Raw genomic sequence first — 20113 nt, 5'->3', positions numbered from 1 at the left:
GTCTGCCTGTGATTTTTTTAGAAGCAGAAGCAAGTTTCCCCTCCATTGTGTTGCTGGAGAGGTTTGAACCACTAACATTTAAATAAGTTATATAACTGAGCAAAACCCATTTGTGCTACTCTGTAAATTCCTGTTGTTTTATGTGCCATCAAGTTGGAACCAACTCTTGGTTGACCCTCCTGTAGATTTTCAGGGACTGTAAGTCACGTAAGAGGAGAACATCTATCCTTCTCTGATAGAGCAGCTGGAGGGTTGGAACTGTGTGCCTTTGGGTTGGCAGTGGCAGTGCAACATCCTACTCACTAGACTAGGTGGTGAATTAGTAGGCAGAAAATGCTTACATAATTAAAACCCTGAGCTCTTGCAGCCGAGGAAAATATGTGAGAAACATTCAGTAACATAACAGCCAAAAACCTATATAACAAAGAAGTCAGTACTCATGACCCAAACTTGGACTAAAAAACCCTTCTCACTTCTGTATTGTAAAGATATATAAGAGGCAATGAGTTAAAATACAGAAGTCAGAGAGTAATTAAAGAGAAAAAAAAATGGCTCAATTCACAAATAAAAGGTAAGCCTTTCTTAATTAGTAAATTAAAGGCCGAAAATATTTGGCAGATGTTCTTGAGACACATACTCTTTTACTTTCATACAGTTGATGTCACTCTGGAAATGGAGTTTTGAAATAACAAATGTGGGTGTACAGAGAATTAGCCAATTTTCTGCAAGTCTGAGGACCACATGAATGAAGCAGGTCTGATGCTGAGTCATCCTGGGTCCTAGGTTATTCATACTGCATGACGGCCTCCAGAAAAAGGAAATTCGTTTCCCACTGTGATAATTAACTGACAAATCTTTACGTTCCCCAGAAATAGATAAGGTATAAGCACCAGTGGGCACTTCGGAAATGAATGGAAACAGATTTCATGAAACAATAAGAATATAATGTCATTAATCATAACTTCAGCAAAGGAAATAAAAAAACACTAATAAGTGAAAGACTGTGATCCTAGTGAGATAACAGATAAACAAAATATGATCAATAATGACTTTTCACATAAATAAAAACCTATATAAAGGATATGTCTGTCCTTACCCCATAGTATAAAGGAAAAACTAAGAATAAAATAACATTCATTAAACAATATGATGTGTCTGACATTGGCACAAATCACAGCGATGAAAACCTTTTAACTCTATAGAAATAGTACAAAAATTAGAAAACACATACATTTTGTCTAGATTTATTGAAATATGTTAGAGTAAAAATAATCCCAGTAATGGTAGTGCATATTATTCACATAAAACATACCATTGAGGACATAAACCTGTTGGATAACACATTTTTAAAAATCTATATGAATATCCTATAACTGATAACATTGTATTTCAGGTAATAACGTGAAATTGACTTCTTGATTATGAATACAACACTGTTCTTTAGGTTTTCATTCCCAGCATAGTATACCATATGATTATCTGATTCAAAGTGGTCCATCTCATCTCCCTAATGACTAGAATGTCGATGCTTATATGTTCCATTTCATTTTTCAAAATTTCTAGTTTTTCAACATTCAATCTAAACACATTCCATGTTCCAATTATTATATTATGTTTGGCATTATCTTTTCTCATTTTGAATGACTTCCATTCTGGGCTTCACCACCACTACTATAACTACCCACGTTCCTTTATTGTGCAAAGGGTTTTCAGAGGTCTATTATTTAAGAATTAGATAAATGAATGGCTAGAGAAGCTGTGGTATATTCGCACAATGGAATACTATGCTGCATTAAAAAAAAAGGAACTCATGCAATATTATTCAAAATGGTTGACTCTGGAGAACATTATGCTGAGTGAAATATCCCAGTCACAAAGGGACAAATATTACATGATGCCACTGTTGTAGAATGGGACTGTCCTTGGGGTTGGGGAGAGACTGAGTAAGATGGGTTCAATGATGTGTGCTGCACTGAGGCAGAGGAGGGAGGGAACTGTTTAAAAGAGATATATAACTGGGTGTTTCTGTCATCACAGGAGTCTAGAGCGAGGGCTGCATGGTGGAGGGGACCTGGGGGGGGTGTTGTGGAACAATGAAAGAATCTTTTCTTTTACTTTTCCATAATTTTTGACTCATGTACTTATAACTTGTTAGTCAAATTTGTGTCTTCTAGGTTGCAACACCCCCATGATACATCTTCAAGGATATGAACATGTATGGCCAAGCACAATTAATAAGAGTGCATCTAAATTCCAAAATCAATCTCCATAATAGTCTATGTGTTTCCTACTGCCAAAGGGGCCCTTTAGAGTAGTGAGAGAAGATCTTCACCCTGAAACCCACAGCATCCCTTTTCAGCAGGAAGTAGCTCAGAGAATATGCCATCCCCTTTTCCTTATGACTCAGGGTGAAGTCTCTCTCAGGGAGGAGTGATAGGGAATGGCAAAGGACACACTGACAAAGAAGATTAATCAGAACTGGCTTTGACAAGCACTGTGGCATTTGGACAAGAACAAACTGGGAGGAGGGTAGAGAGAATGGTGCAGCGGTGAATGAATGGAAACCCAAAATCTCTGTAAATGTTTATGAAAATTAATAAAATATAATTATAGAAAAAAAAGAAGTAGATGGCCAATCCCGCTTATTAGTCTGTCTTAATCTGAGAACTATACTAAAACCTGTCTAACATCGGTAACTTTTGTGGTATTTGACACACCAGCAGCATAGCTTTCAGTATCACAGAAACCCACAAGTTATCTAGGTGCAGCAAACTGATAGTCAAGAACTATACCAATTAGAACTATGTTCTCCCCAAAGACACACACACACAAAACCCTGCAAATTTATTTTGTAACTCTAGGAGCAACGAAGTTTCACACCGCTTCACAGAAAAGGCTTTCAGGCAGGCATAAAGTAACTGTCAGTCACAAAGACCTGCCTATCAGGCCCTAATTTTAAACAAGGGCTTCCAGCCCAAAACTTGATTAATTAAATGAAAACGACCAACTTACACTTTATCGTTAATTATATAGAAACTACCACACAACTTATACCTGGTTGTTAAATAAATCAAATACCTGATTGTTATTTAAGTAAAACAATCCACCTTCTAGAATCCAACTGCATACAAGGAAGGCCCATTAATATGACACATGTTTATTCACAGTGTTAATAAAGATAACTGAATATATCATAGATGGCCAAAAGAATAGTGTTGGAAAAAGTGAAGCCAGAGTGCTCCCTAGAGGCACAGCTGGTGAGACTTCACCTCACATACTTTGAGTATGTTGTCAGGAATCAATCTTTGGAAAACGACATTATCCTTGGAGAAGTAGAGAGGCATAGGAGGGGAAGACACTCAACAAGATCAACTGGCACAGTGACAGCAATAATGGGCTTGAGCCCAGCAGATATTGTGAGGATGGTATAGGATCAAGCAAGAAATTACTGAGTTTACATCAACCTGATTGCACCTAACAACAACAGCAACATACTCAGAGAAGATTGTTACCAGGCAAACTTTCCCTTTCTGTATAGAAAACAGTCATGTTTACTTTGGAACTGCAGGTAAGAGTCTTTTCTAAAATTGGTTAAATGTTTGCACAGTGGAAAACATAAGCTACAAGGATATATTTCTCAACTTTTAACTTATAAAATAACATATTTACTGACTTTAAACATAAAGAGTAATTTTTTCAACACAGGAAATTTTTAAGAATTCATTTCACATATTTAATTCTCCCAAGAGTTCAATGGCCATACTGGACCTTATTTAATTCTTGGACTAACAAAGACATTAAAAAAAACAATTTATTGTTGGAGAGATAATAGTCACTGGTTGGCAATATTAAACCATTAAAACCCCATTTTTCTCTTCATCAATCTAAGAACTATCTAAAGTAAGAGAGTGGAGCTTTCTCATAATTCACTGATGTTGGCTGTGGTTGTCATTGAGTGAAGGATACAGATAAAAGTATGTTATTAGAGTTCTTCTTATGCAAATACATCCCCCATTTCTAACAAGAAGATCCACCATCAACCTGCATTCTGAAGATAACATAACCTTGCTTGCTGAGAGTTAGAAGGACCTGAAGAGTTTGCTGCAGAAGATCAAAGACTACTAACATAGATTCATTTTGACATCAAGAAGGCAAAAATCCTGACTATTGGGCCAACAGGCAACATCATGACAGATGGAGAAGAGATTGAAGTTGTTGACAATTCCATGTTACTTGGATCCAGTATCAATACCCATGGCACTGACAGTCAAGAAATCAAAAGATGTATTACAATGGGAAAGTCTTTTGTCAGAGGCCTCTCCAAAGTACTGAGGTGCAATGGTGTCAGTTTAAGGACTAAGGTGCACTTGATCCAGACCATAGTCTTTTCAGTCATTTGTTATGTCTTTGAGACCCAGTCAATGACTAAGGATGACAAAAGAATCATTACTTTTGAGTTGTGGTGTTGGAGAAGAATACTGAGTAACCATGACTGACAAAAGAACAAATAAGTTTTGGAGAAAGTGCAGCCAGAGTTCTCCTCACAGGGAAGGATGGGAGTTTTGTTTCACAAACTTAAGAGACTGCTCCTAAGAAAGCACTATCATATTTGGATAGGTAGACGGTCAGCAAAAGAGAGAAAGATCTTCTGTGAGATGGACTGATATAGTGTCTGTAGCAATGGGCTCAGGTATGTCAGAGATGGTAAGGATGAAAGGACAGGATTCAGATCTGTCACTCATAGCAATGCTTGTACTTGATGGCACATAACAAAAACTATAACAACAATCCACATTTACCCTTGGCCACCAAGGAAAACCAATGTTTTTTATCTTTGTTCTCCTACTTATACTGTCATTTTTGCTCTTGTTATCTCCTTATCCATCCTATCCTTCAAATCTCTCATTGCTCTCTGTTGAAATACTAATTTCTTCACAAAGAGCTCTCTTATTTTGTTTCTTCTATTGACTTAAGGTTTTATTTTCTCCTCTGACTGTCTTGACGTCTATCATAAAAATTACTTCATGCTAAAAAAAATAAAAATAAAAATAAAAAAATTAAAAAATTACTTTATGCTACAGATACTTACGTCTGTCACTTGCTAGAGGAAATAGATTTTAACTACCCCTGTCCCATATCACACAATCCAACACATGGTTGATGCTCATTGTAGACACACTGAAATTTCGAGATCCACAAATATGTCTGTTCCGAGAACAAGTGTATATAGGACATAAGGGATTCCATGGAAGATTTGAATTAAATTCCTGGTTTGGTACTAAACTGTGCAATTCTGACTAACTTGTGAAGGTGAAGTTAGGTAATATTGCATAGTAGCCAAAGGAAATAGGGAGGTTGGCTGGAATGAACACGTTCAAGGAACCGAAAATAGAACCAAATCCATAGCGAAAACACACTCCTTTCATTTGTGAATGATATATCCCATTTGATAGATGATTGCCCTATAATTTTTGTTCATTTATGTTAAAGAACGAACAAGATTTACTTTCATTTTGTTTTCATTATTTTGTACTTGTAGTGCATACCTAGTGCAAATATAAAACCCTTCCAAGATAAACAAAATGTGTTTAGGATAAGAATCAAAACCATGTGCCAAATATCTATGTCTTTGATTTTTCAAAATAACAAAAATTGGAACATAAACGTTCTATTTTTAGTTTTAAAGAATCCAATTGCATAGAATAATCCAAAAGAATGCTCTTGCCAAAGAACAATTCAGCTGTCTTGTTGTTTAAATATAGCTTTCTGTGATGCTTATTATGATATTTTTCTGAGTAGTGTTGTACATTGAATGCAAGTTTTAAAGATCAAAGTATGTACTCTGAAATATGCAGCAAGTTGACCCATTTTTCCATTACACTTAATACTAGTTTATTTGGTGAGATTAAGTTTTATATGTTATTAAATACTGCTCTTTAATTTTTCCCCCCTAGACCTGTTGGACTCAATTGAGCCTTTCATAATATTAGAGCTTTGCCATAGACATGGGAAACATTTCAACTAAGAATATGAAGGAAAAGATTCTAAGGCTTTCTGGCCATTAGAAATTGCAAGGACCTTTTGCTATAGTCAAAATAATTCTCCAGTCAGGATTATAATGGAAAATTACAATTTGATGTTAGAATTTTTATCTCTAACTGGAATTTAGCAGTAATAATGTTAACTCATTTTGAGAGATATTGATTAAAGAATGACTCTAAAATGTTTCTGATAATAGGATATGCTTAATATGCAGCTGTGATATACTCTTAATTTGGAGGTTTACCATCTGTTATGAATTTAATTAAGCTCACTGAACTTTTTAGAAGACTTAAAATTGTTTGAATAATCATAGAACATTGAAAGTAAAAAGGTGAGATTAAAAAATTGCAGAACTTTAAAAAATTTTTTTAATCTACTACAATTTAATTTTACATACTTAGATTTTGTTTTTACTTCACTAAAATTATTTTCTATTTTAATGGTTTTTCATATAATCATTCATATACACTGTGATTCATAAATTTACATTGTTATTGTATTCAAACATTGATATTTCTTGTGTTTTATATAATTACTATAGATCAATCCCTTTTCATTAATATACATTTTTTATACATTTATGCATATACTCTGTGGGGGGATCGTAAAATGGTACAAACACTACTGAAGATAGTTTGTCATTTCCTCATAAACATGAAATAGGAATCCCATATAACCCATCCATTCCACTATAGGAATATTATTTACTTTTTGTCAACTGTAAAAAAGTCATGTTTAGGGCATCTGATTTCCTCTAACTTTGGAAGGAGGAAAGAGAATCAAGGTGCATAGGCCAAAGCTATTTCCTGTGAGGTTGGCATTATCTTCTACCTCAACCATTCGGCCAGCTGTGGCACTACTCCTCCCTCCCGCAGCAATCTACTTCACTGCCAGGCTTGACAGTTTGTTGCAATGGCCACATAAAACTCCATGACAACACTCATGATTAGAAGGTTTACTAGGGAAACATTCCAGGGTCTCTATATCTTTTCTCTACAAATATTTGTGGAATGATCCAACTAACACTGAAATAAGAACATTGTACCACTAAAGTTCTACTTCACATATGACCTGAGGCAGGTTTACCCTAGTTTCTAGATCCTGCATCTAACACTACAACCCAAATAATGTTGAAATTCTGATAATTCCATCTTATAAAGTCCTAACAGCTGTATAGAATAATTTGTTATTAACTCATTTTAGTCTTACTTTCCGCAATCACTGCAGAAACCACGGATTTGCTTAACCACAAATCTTTTAAATCTTCCTTATTATAAGGTGTTAGAATCATACATTAGGTCTGCAAGATACTTGGTGACAGTACTAACTGTTATCAGACTACCTCAAAGGCACAACCCAAAGTTATGCAAAATTGTTCCTTTAAGTGAAAGCCTGAGAATGTGCTAGGTGAGCAGTAGAATCCTTAGAAAGCCCTCAAATGACCAAGTGGTTCTATTCTCAGGAGTCACAGTATAAACGATGCAATTTCTGGTAAGGCTTATGGGGGAGATCAGGCATAGATTTGGGCAATGGGTGAAATGAACTGGCTCCATCAGGAGACATGGTTCTAGTCCTGCCTCTGCCGTTAACTGGATGATACAAACTTGTTTCCTCATCACTACTGAGAAGAAGAAGAAAACTGTGAGGATTAAATTACTTTAGCACTTTCTAAAATCCCAGAATACATGCTCTTCTAAAAGTCAACAGGTATTCTGTAGATTATAAACAGTCTACAAAATTATAAACATTTTGCAAAAGAACTAAAATAAACACACAAATATTTTGCACTAAACAGAATCAAGCAGGTTTGAGAGTTGCAGGACTTACCAATGACTTTATTATATAAATCTTTTAGAAGGAAATCTGGTCATTTTTTCAGGTTGAACAGGTAGTATGGTGGTGTTTCCCCCACCCCTTTTAGTGTACTGCCGAGTTGGATCCGACTGGCACAGGAGATTGCCCCTCCTTCTTCAGAGAAGCAACTCATGGATTTGAACCTCATGCCTTAGGGATTGTAGCACAGCTTCTTGCCATAGGCCACAGAACTCCCTTAGTATGTTTTCCTATTCTAAACTAAGATGCTGATTATCTTTGATGTGTTTCTTTAAAATGGCAGTTTTATTTTCCTTTAAAAACATGTTAAATCAATGGTATTCTTATACGTGACGGTTTATCAAGTACATTGATAGGTAGTAGCATTTCCTAAAGCTTATTTTAGCACAGTATTCTGACTTCTCAAGACTGTTAAAAAGAAAGAAAAATGAGAGCACAAAAGCACTTTTAAAAGACTCTCGTAGGACATCCAAAATCTCTACCATAAAAGCAATAAGAACACTAGAAAATGTAAAAATCAACTTTTTTGAACTCTAAAATTTAATAATAAAAACTTGAGACAAACCAGAAGTATTTATTCAAGAAAAAAAGGGATGAGTTTCAATAAACACAATGAACTATCTGACTTTTATTCACTTGTTATATTCTGATGCCATTCTTCCCAGGTCTTCAAACTTTTTTACATCAGTCGGCCTTCAGAGCTGTGAACACTAGAAACCTAGCAGAGCCTCCATGAGGCAGAATGGGTTTGCTACTTATCTAGGAGCTCTGTGAGAAAACCTCATTTATAGAACTTACCTTTATTTGATCTAAATCACTAGATGTCAGATTACTAGGCATTTGTCAAAAGAAACTGGGAGGCAATTGTTCATATTGAAGATTCTCAAAAGAGAAGTATCGCTTGGGGGAAACAAAAGACTAGCTCTCCATTCACAAAGAGGAAAAAACAATAGTTCGTTAAAGAGATTTTCATAGACTCATTGCTCTCCAGTCAATTCTGACTCATGAGATGTCCACAGGAAGCCTTTACAGCTCTGACACACTTGGGGGCCTACAGAGCCATACACATGTGCAGAGCTGTGTGGCAGCCCAAGAAGACCTGAACGGCCCTCTTACTTCTAGCTGAAGTAGAGGCTCCACACAATTTAAATAGTAAACTAATAAAGTGTCACCTCTGCTCCTTGACATCCTGTCTATCATTTGTTGAGTGCTGAACTAATGGAGTAGACCTGAGGGGCTACATTAATACTAATGGAGTAGACCTCAGGGGTTACATTAATAAACAAGACAGACTTTATAAAATTAATTCAACAAAGTCACTGAATAAACACCATCAACAAGAACAACAGTAACAAATAACAATGCAACTACCTTGGACAAGGGTATGATTTCCAAAGTTGCCAAATATATTAAGTGTCCTGTTTTTAACTACCATGAAAAAATAAATACATGACAAGAATAAAGGAATTGTGACCCATAAACAGGAAAATTACAGTTAATAAACTGTACTTTCAGCAGGAGTGGCATCCACTTCCTAAACAACATGCCTCTGGAAACTCTATAAACTTTGTTTTGATAAATGTTGATAGTTGTAGGGGGGGCTTCAGGCCTTTGGTTCATTGGGTCGCTACGGGTCGTGCTCAACTTGAAGGCAGTCAACTACAATAACAACAAACTGCACTTCACAAAACCTAATTGATAGGTAATAGACAATAGCTTCATATAAACTACTATAATAGGTTCTAAGACCAAAAGAAACCAATGTCAAGTGAAGTGAATAAAAATGTGAGAACGATGTCTTACAAAACAGAAATTATTACTATAAAGCAGAAATTCTGAGAATCAAATATAAATTCTGTAGTTAAAATGAAAAAATATAAGGGAACTCTGGTGGCCTAGTGGCAGGAAGCTACACTGCAATCCCAGGTGTGCACAGTTCAAATACACCAGATGCTTTGCTGGAGAAGGAGGGACAGTCTCCTCCTGTACCAGTCAGATCCGATTTGACGGTACACACACAAAAATAATAAAATAAAAAAGAAAAGAAAAATATAGGTTTCTAAGAAAAATCAGCGAGCTTAAAGATAGGCTAACAGGGAAAGGATAATAAAAAAAACAGGGAAAAAGGGAACGTAGGGCTCTGTAGGGCATCATCAAGCATATCAACACTCAAACAATGGGAAAGAGAAAAGAGGGAAAAAAATATTTGAATCAGTCATGGAAATTTCACAGCTAAGACATTCAACACACTCCAAGTGGGATAAATGTAAATAATCTACATTACAGATAATAGTCAATCTTTTAAAAGTAAAAGACATACTCTTAAAAGAAAAATGAAAAAAGGGCTCATCAAATGCAAAAGATAGTCAATAGCATTGACAGCTGACTTCTTAACTTGGTTTCATCCTCTCAAGAACAGATCTGATTGTTCTCTTGTCAGTCCGTGGTATGCTCAATACTCTTCTCCAGCACCACACCTCAAAGGTATTGATTTTCTTCTGTAATCCTTAGTCATTGTCCAGCTCTCTGATGCATACATAGCAAGTAATTGTGAAGATCATGGCCTAGACAAGGTGCACCTTGGTCTCAAGACTTACACTGTTCTTCTTCAGCAAACTGGAGAGGTCTCAGACAGCAGATTTTCCTAACACACTTCATCTTTTGACTTCCTTACTGCTGATTCCAAGAGTGTTGACTGTGGAACTGAGCAAAGCAAAATTATTATCGATCTTAATCTCTTCTCCACCTATCATGATGCTGCCAAATTGGCCCAGTGGTGAGAATCTTTGCCTTCTTCATGTTGAGCTTCAATTCATATTGATCGCAACAGAATAATATTTGTTCCCACTGATAATTCCAGGTCTTACTTATGATTCTTTTACAAGAAACAGGATTATAGATGTTTTTCATTCATAATTGTGCTATTCTGTTGTTTTTAGCTAAGGTGTAGCAAAAAATCTACAGCTGTAGTTTCAGGAAGATGGTTGATTTGTTTAGTCACCCATATTTCTAGATGTTCTATCATTATAGAACGTATCTTTGCGGCTATGATTCATCCTTAACTTTTTTGTTGCTGTTGTTGATCGCCATCACGTCATAGCGACCCTCTAAACAAAAGACCTGAAGCCTTTTTATAACTATCATTTCTCAAAGTTAGGAAGTGGATGCCACTCTTGCTTCCAAACCTGTCTTAAACTGGGAACTCCACCAAATACTGTCCACCATTGGTAACTGTTATGACATTTGACACCCCAAAAGCACAGAGTTCAGCATCACAATAACCACAGGTTACTTCAGTACAGCAAATTGACAGAATAGTGCTATTCCACTTAGAAGAATGTCCCTCCAAAATATTATCAAAACCAACTTTTAAATACATTATGCACATATATTTTTTTCATATACAAACATTCATTCTTTATGACATCTATCTTGTCCTATACAACCAATAACTCAGTTTTGGTAATGGTTTAATACATATTTATGCTATGGCATATAATAAAAAATGGTGTCATTCTTTGCTTGTGTTAGTCTCCTTGAGGGCAATGAGTATAAGTCATTAGTATTTACACTCAATTGCATTTGCAGATGAGAATATAGAATTAAGACCTGTAAGTCAAGGATATTGTGAGGCAATTTTAAAAACACAGCCTTCAAATACATTATTCTTCCCAATTCCGTAGTTTTCAATCCTTAGAAATGTTGAAAAATTAAAACACCTGAGAGATTAATTAAAATGTAGAATTTGGAGCTCCATGCACAGAGGTCTCAATAGGTCTCAAGTTCAGTCCAGGAATATTAATATTAAGTTAGTGTCTCTGGAGATTCAAATATCTGTGGTCAGATTTATTTAGTAACTCCTGACTAAAGTTTGAAATATTTAAAATAAACACACTCCTGGAAAGGATTTTTAAAATTTATGATCTATGTTTTTCTAAGCAAAGTAAGGGGGAAGATATTCTTAATGAGGGCTTCTACTCACAGTTTCTGATGATTCGCATTTAATTGTTCAAAATAAATAATTCATAATAGATAATTATTTATAAGATTCATTTGAATTCATCCTTATTTTCAAATAATGCAAAAAGAAACATGAATAACCTCAGAGAGCCTGTTATTATTTGGGACCATTCTGTGATAATAACTCCCTCAGGAGAAATTACAAAATTATTTAAGTAAAATTTCAAAAAGCTGAGTTAAAAAACAGGTATTTCTGTTGGGATGATACATCTTGTTCTCCTTCCACCTTCACTCATAAATATGTAATATACAGGCCTCAAGACTTTAAGTCAGATTCTGGGCTTATTTTAATTCTTAGAATTTATTTCTTTGAGAAGAAAAGTTAAATCATATTTATACATAACATACATAAATATTTTGGATGGTAGATGATTTGTACCTATCTATATCTTGCCAACTCTTTACAAACCACATGCATTGAATCAATAAATGGATAAATAAGTAGAGACGTCAATGCCTTCAATGGTTCCTCTTTACACATGGCCCAGCACCTGGATGCTGGAGGTCATTCTTGGAAAGTATCTCTGAGCTATGAACTTGGCTACAATGATGGCTATCATTCCACTTCCATGCCTGATATTATCACCTAATTATTTTAAAAACTTTATTTTATTTCAAACAATTTGCTGCTGTGAAAACTGTTTAAATACAGCAACAATACTGAGAGGAAATTTTTTTAGTTCTGTAGTGTCTACAGTAGAAGTGTTCAAGATTGGACTTCTTTGGTGTGACTCATAGACATTTTGACAAGAAACATGATTCAACTGTATGCAGAATATTAAAATGTTAATAAACAGAAATAATACTAGGTCAATTTTTCACAACACAATGATCATCTCTTTGTTTTAAATTTCCAATGTACATGATGAATAAGCTCAAAAATATCAGAGATATATATTAATTCCTTCAGTTACTAATAGTTATTAAATCTTAGTATGTGCCTCAATAAGATGAAGATAGATTTCTTCCCACAGAACTTTCACTCTTGGGGGAGGGAAAAGGTCAATTGCAACTTAGAATGTTGTAAGAGTTTATGAAGAAATGAAATTGATAATAATTTACAAAGGTTAAAGAAAGGTCTAGCTTCGCCCCTGCCCCCCACTGCATTCTTAAGCTGTGTTCCCCAGTCTTAAAACTGATCGGAACAATAAAGATTTGAAAAGAAGAAAATAAGTCTGACTTTGGAGATATAACAAAATGTTTTATAGATTCTTTTTTCCATTATACATTTTAGTTCTTGATAAAATATTGCATGCCACTGTTGTTGTGGTTAGGTACTATCAAGCAGGACCCTGAGTGACCCTATGAACAACAGATGTGAATCTGTCATGCTGTCCTCACCATCTCTAACATATCTGAGCCCATTTTTGCAGTCACTGTGTCAGTTTATCCTTCTGAGGGTCTTCCTTTTCACTTACTTTCCATCTTTCCAGGAATGATACAACTTTCCAAGGAATAGCCTTTCCTAACAACAGCCCAGAGCATGGCAGACAAAGTTTCCCCACCCTTTCCTCTAAGGAACACTCTGACTCCTCCTCGTGTAAGACACATCTGTTTGTTCTTCTGGCAGTACTTCTCCAGTATCAAAATTCAAATGCATCTCTTCTAATTGACAAATACTACATTGCATAAGGGTACCATGGACTGCTGGGAAAACAAACAGAGTCATCCTGGAAAGGGTTAAACCGGGCAGCTCCTTGGAGGCAAGGATTATGAGGCTCTGTCTAACATACTTTGGACATGTTGTAAGGAGAGACCGGTCCTTGGAGAGGGACATCACGCTTGGGAGGGTGGAGGGACAGCACAGGAGGGTAAGGCCCTCCATGAGGTGGACTGATTCCGTGACTGGGGTAATCAGGATGGGTGTATCAGAGATAGTGCCGAGTTTAGGGCTGTTGAGTCGCAAGTGACTCAATGGCACATAACAATAACAACAACAACAACATTGCATAAGAATGTTATTAATATAGTGTTGTATACTTTGGGAACCCATGGGGTGAATTTATACATTAATGCTATCACAATTACACATATTTTATGTGATAATTCACACATAGGAGCTTGGAGGCATTTTGTTTTTAATAAAATGCCAAAATTTAAGAACGTCTCAAAAGAAAGTAATTAAACTCTTGAATGAAAATATAAGTGTATTTGAATGCATAAGAGTGTATGTGGGGTGGGGTGTGTGTGTGTGTGTGTTCAACTAAGTTTGACTCACTAAGTCTTTCAGATTTACGGAACTCCATTTTTTGTATTTCATGCTGTTCTTTTCTTTAACTGACTTAGGATTCCTAAAATCTTCCAAAATAACATTCATTGCTTTGTACTTGCTCAAGTATCTAAATTCTGTGTCTTTCATTAGTTAGTTTGGAAGGAAGATGTTGCTTCCTTTCAATAGACTCTGTAACATGTCACTGGTTGTTTTTTGGGTTTTGGGGTTTTTTTTCTGTATTGTGAAGGAAAACCCTGCAGGACCTTTAGTATCTTACTTTCCTCTGTAACTTAAACCTTCTGATCTCCTTTCCCTCTCCTGGCTGAGCTCCTCTGGACATATAAACCAGTGGATACAGAGCCCATTGGATGTTGTTTTCATTAGGTTCTGTCAAGTCAAGTATGAGTCATAGCAACCCTATAAACCACAGATCTGAATCCTATCCTATCCTGTGTCATTCTTACGATCTCTGACATACTAGAGCTCATTACTGCATTCACTGACTGTGTCAATCCATCTCATTAAAGGTCTCTTACTGACCTACTGTCTTTCCAAGCCTGGAGTCCTTTTCCAAGGAATGTTATTGTTTTTATATATCACTGAATTAGAATCAGCCCATAGCTGACCCTTCAGCGAGTTTTCTGGGCAGTATATTGCACAGAAGGAGATTACTCACCCAATAAGTTATCTAAAGTGTGTGAGATGAAGCTCCACCCTCCTTGCTTCTAAGGAGCACTCCACTCTGGCTGCACTTTATCTCAGACATAGTTATTTGCTCATTTTTCTGTCCAAGGGATGGGCAGACTCTTCTCCTACACCACAACTCAAAGGCATCAGTCTTTCAGTCATCCTTATTCACTGCCCAGCTCTCAGACAGCAGATGATTGGAAAGAACACAGATTAAATTGGGAGTACGTTGGTCTTCGAACCGACATCATTTCTCTTCAGGATTTTGGAGAGGTATCTGACTGCAGACTTTTCTATTGCAATGTATCGCCTAATCTCTTGGCTGCTGGTGTCAAGTGTGTTGACTGTGGATTCAAGGAAGACTCACAGCTGATTATCTTTCAGGTTTTTTGGAAGCTGAAATTGCATGACAAAAGATTGTCCATCTTTGTACTAAGAAGTGGTCGATTTGAACTACTTGATTTTGGGTTGGCAGTGTAACTCCTTACTTAATAGGTCACCAGCGCTCCCTTTACAGTAGCATAGTACTTTATCTCTGTTCCAATTTCAATCCAAGGGCAAAGTTATGAACTATATGTTCAATTTTTGTTAGTACCTTTATGAGACATTAACCACACTTATGAATCTTGAACAGTTTTTATAGACATCTATATGCTTCTCAGTAATATCTTTTCATGCTTAATAATTGGCTACCATAACATATTTTGAATGTAAAAAGAATTATCACTGATACATTTCTAAAGAACTTGTAGAAGATTTGCATTCCGAATAGATATTCCAAGTGAATTTTCAGGAAGAAAACCTCCTCCTTTGCAGTTGCTACACTTCTTTCCTGAAAGTTAGTTTAGAAGTCTCAGCGCCACAATTAAAATGTCATTGAATCAAAATTTGTAGGCCTGAGTATTGCTTTTTTTTAAAAATGTGTTTTTCATAATCAAGCTTAACTTTTTTGCAGAAGTTGTTCTAGGCTATGGAATACTTTTTCTTAGGCTATGAAATACTTTTATTATAAATTTCCTGTAGCTAAAAGCAACTTGGCAATAAACAGTGATGTCTACTCACGTTTATCTTGTTCTGTTTCTACTCCTTCACTCTCTGTGTCACTTGGCAAGATCCATGGCTGATGAACGACCTGCAGTTGCTTTAACGATTCATCCTGCCAAAGAACAAAAGTATTTCAGATGAAACTCTAGGCTGATATTGCACACACTGAGGTGGATGAACATTTCAGCCTCCATGTGTGGCATATTCAAAACTCACTAAAAAGAGTTTTCCCTTACTGAAGCCAGAAAGTCTGATGGAACTTTCTGACACAGAATTTTAAAGAACAGTGATTTGGTATTTTCAAAGGGGAAATTTAAAGAATTGCAGGGCACTGTAAGTAAAAATCAGGAGGAGATTTAAAAAAAAAACCAATCAAAAACAATGCAAATTAAACAAATGAGGCATTAGAGGCACTGGAAAAACAAGGTACCACAATACAAAATATGAGGTCCAATGTTTCAACATGACGGGAGGGACACAGGAACAGAGTTGAAGAGGTGGAACACAGAACCAGTAAAATAGAAGACAGAATTATCACCACTGATCTGCTAGAGCAAAAAGCAGATTCCAAAAGGAAGGAAAAGAAAAAAAACCTAAGAATAATGTGGGACATCATCAAGAGAAATAATATGCACATTATCAGAATCCCAGAACAGGAAAAAGCTAGCAAAGTCACTGAAAAAGTTGTTGAAGAATTGCTAGAGAAAAACTTCCCAGGCATAATTAAGAAAGAGAGAATATATATTCAAGAAGTTGAGTTAACACCATATAGAAAAGACCTCAAAAGAAAAACACCAAGGCATATCATAGTCAAAGAAACAAAAAGAGATCTGGACACGTGGAAGAATAACCCTTGCTCATGGATAGGAAGACTCAATATTGTGAAAATGACAGTACTACCAAAGGCAATTTACATATTCAATGAAATCCCAATATAAATACCAATTCCATTCTTCAACAAGATGGAAAAGCCAATTTCCAATTTCATTTGGGATGGAAAGAGGGCCCAAATAAGCAAAGCACTTCTTAACAAGATAAACAAGGCAGGAAGTATCTCACTCGCTGATTTCAAATCCTACTACACTGCCCTGGTGGTCAAGACAGCATGGTACTGGTACAATGACAGACACATAGATCAATGGAATAGAATTGAGAACCTGATTTAAAAAAAAAAAAAGGGGGGGGGAGCTCTGGTGGCCTAGTGGCAAGGAGCTGCAACTACAATCCCAGAGGCGCACAGTTCGAATCCACCAGATGCTCTGCCGGGAAAAGGAGGGACAATCTCCTCCTGTACCAGTCAGATCTGATTTGACGGTACACGCACACAAAAATTTAAAAAAAAAAAAAAAAGAATTGAGAACCTGGAAATAAGCCTATCAACCTATGGTCAACTGATTTTTTTACAAGGAGATGAAATCAGTTAAAGACAGCCTTTTTAAACAAAATTTTTGGCAAAATTGGAAAACTATCTGCAGAAAACACAAGCAATATCCACATCTCATTCCATACACAAAAACCAACTCAACATGGATCAAGGACTAAAACCAAGAATTCATTAAAGAATAGCTTGGAAGAACTCTAGGAGCCCTAATCCACAGCATGAACCGTCTTTCAACAATTTTGAAAAACCTACAACCAGGAGAGGATAAAATAGATGAATGGGACCTTCTAAGAATCACATCCCTATGTACATCCAAAAAGTTCTCCAACAGGGTAAAAAGGGAAGCCACAGACTGGGAGAAAATATTTGTTAATGACATGTCTGATAAGGAACGTATACCTAGAATTTATAAAATACTCAAGCACCACAACAAGATACAGGTAAATAACCCAATTGAAAAATGGAATATGAACCAACACTTCAAAGAAGACATTCAGATAGCAAATAAACACATGAAGAAATGTTCAAAATCCCTAGCTCTAAAAGAGATGCAAATCAAAACAACTATATCATTTCACCCCAGTAAGAATAGCAAAATTTAACAGAACAGCAAACAAATGCTGGCAAGGTTGTGGAGAAACTGGAACCCTTATTTACATAAGGTGGGAGTGTAAAATGGTGCAACCACTGTGGAAGGAGGTGTGGCGCTTTCTCAAAAAGTTGCAAATAGAGATACCATTTGACCCAGCAATTCCACTACTGGAAATATACTCTTAAGAAACCAGAACTGCCACTGAAGCAGATATATGCTCACCCATGTTTATTGAGACTTTGTTCATAATAGCCAAGTGTTGGAAACTACCCAAGTGCCTATCAACGAATGAATGGATAGAGAAACTGTGGTATATTCACACAATGGAATACTATTCTGCATTGAAAAACAAGCAACTCATGCAATATTATTCAAAATGGGTGACCTTGGAGGACATTATTCTGAGTGAAAAATCTCAGTCACTAAAGGACAAATACTGCATAGTGCCACTCTTATAAAGTGGGACTGATGTCGGAGTTGGGGAAATACTAAGAGGGGATAGATAAATAATGTATACTGCCTTTAAACAGATGAAAGGGAGAACTGTTTAGGAGAAATATATGATTAGGTATTATTGTCATGACAAGAGTCCAGAATGAAAGCTGCATAATGGAGAGGACTGGGAGGGGACTGTATAAAACAGAACTTTTATTTTTCTTAACTTTTCAAAGAGAAAAGCAAACTAGGGCAAGGATTGGGCTGGGAGAAAAGAGCGCAACACTGAATGAATGGAAATCCAATGTCTCTGTAACCTTTCATTAAAATACAAATAATAATAAAAAAATTCCCATGGCATAGAATAGTTCCAAGTTAAAGAAACTTTTTTGTACCATTGACATGTCTCAAACTCTGAATACATTTTATTTTTGCATCCTCCTTTTAATACAATTTAGGCTTTTTTTTTTTTTACAATTTAGACTTTTAATAAATGGAAACATCTAACTATGTTCCTTTCTGAATTAATATTTCTCTGGAAACTGGCACCAATTCTTGGAAACATGATCAGGAAGAATTTAAATATAAAATTGCACAAAAATATTCTTTTTGGTCATATACATTTTAAATACTCTTTAATGAGATTAAAGGTCACAAAGAAAGGATAAAATATTCTAAGTTACCCTTTGTGCCACTTTTCTTCTTTCCTCTTCATACTTCCTTATTCTTAGTCTTCCTTTCTGATTGATAATTTTGTTATTGGGGTTTTAAAATATTGTCCCCTTTTTTATTATGCTGATTTTGCCCACATACTTTCCTTCAGTGACATTATGTTTCATACAATCATTCCCATACATTGTGTTTATAGAATTGGACACCACTGCCCACAAATACCCCATCTTTTCAGGTCCTTGCCTGATCTTTCCATTTCCTTTACTGCCTCCCTCTACTCACCAAGTGATGCAACCCTGTGAATTCCCCCTCTACCCATCCTTACTCCCTTGCCCCCACCCTTTCTGCCCCCATCCTTGGACCCCCCCCACATTATACTAGTTATTCTTACACTTTTACAATAATGATCCTATGCAGTATTTGTCCTCAGGAGACTGAGCGAGTTCACTTAGCAAAATGCTTTCCAGTTTCTCTCAAGTTACGTAGTATTTTTCAAAAACATTGTTCCTGATGGCTGCACAGTATTCCATTGTGTGAATGCACCAGTTTCTCAATCCATTTGATTATGGGTGGATATGTGGGCTGTTTCCATGTTCTTGTGATGGTGAATAATGCTTAAAATTGACTCTCATCACCACCTATTCTGGCACAAACATCTGTGAAACCTATCAGAGTACATGGCAGTCTAAAGGGTTAAAATGCTTGCTTCTTAACTAAACGGTTGAAGGTTTGAACCTACACAGAGATACCGCAAAAGAAAGGTCTGGCCATCAGTTTGAAAAGACAAACAAAACACAGCTGGAAAACTTTAAGGATCACAGTTCTACTATGACACACACGTGGTTGCCTTGAATTGAGATGAACCTGACAGTAACTATTTAATGGGTACTGGTTATGAAGTCTTCCGGGATTGTTTCCTCTCTTCCACACTCTGCATTTCCCAACAGAATGAGTTTTGTAAAATGAAATATGATGCAACCAGCACTCTGCTCATAACCCTTTGTTGGGCCTCTCATCAATCACAGGATGATTCAAGACCTTCAGGATCCACCCTCGTCTGGCCTAAAAGCAAATCCCATTCCCATTCTCATGCAATTTTAGCCAACACTCTTAATCCAACTTTAATACTGTAACATGCTAATTTTTCCTCCCACAAATTTTTAATGTATTTATCTGCCTCAAATATTTCTATGTC

General features: G+C 36.1%; 1 protein-coding gene across 1 annotated transcript in view; it reads right to left on the bottom strand.

Moving 5' to 3' along the window:
• The window catches only part of LOC102856777 (chromosome unknown open reading frame, human C8orf34), a 429483-nt gene that overhangs the window by 12191 nt on the left and 397179 nt on the right, over positions 1-20113 (bottom strand). The window contains exon 11 of the mRNA XM_006880533.1: positions 15857-15950. Coding sequence (XP_006880595.1) covers positions 15857-15950 — 94 coding nt within the window. The remainder of the gene's footprint in view (positions 1-15856; positions 15951-20113) is intronic.

The sequence above is a fragment of the Elephantulus edwardii genome, unplaced genomic scaffold, assembly GCF_000299155.1.
Source record: "Elephantulus edwardii isolate Elephantulus edwardi_28Jun2011 unplaced genomic scaffold, EleEdw1.0 scaffold00008, whole genome shotgun sequence".
Lineage (NCBI taxonomy): Eukaryota > Metazoa > Chordata > Mammalia > Macroscelidea > Macroscelididae > Elephantulus > Elephantulus edwardii.
The sequence above is the reverse complement of the archived record's forward strand: the minus strand, read 5'-3'. Positions and strand labels throughout refer to the sequence as shown.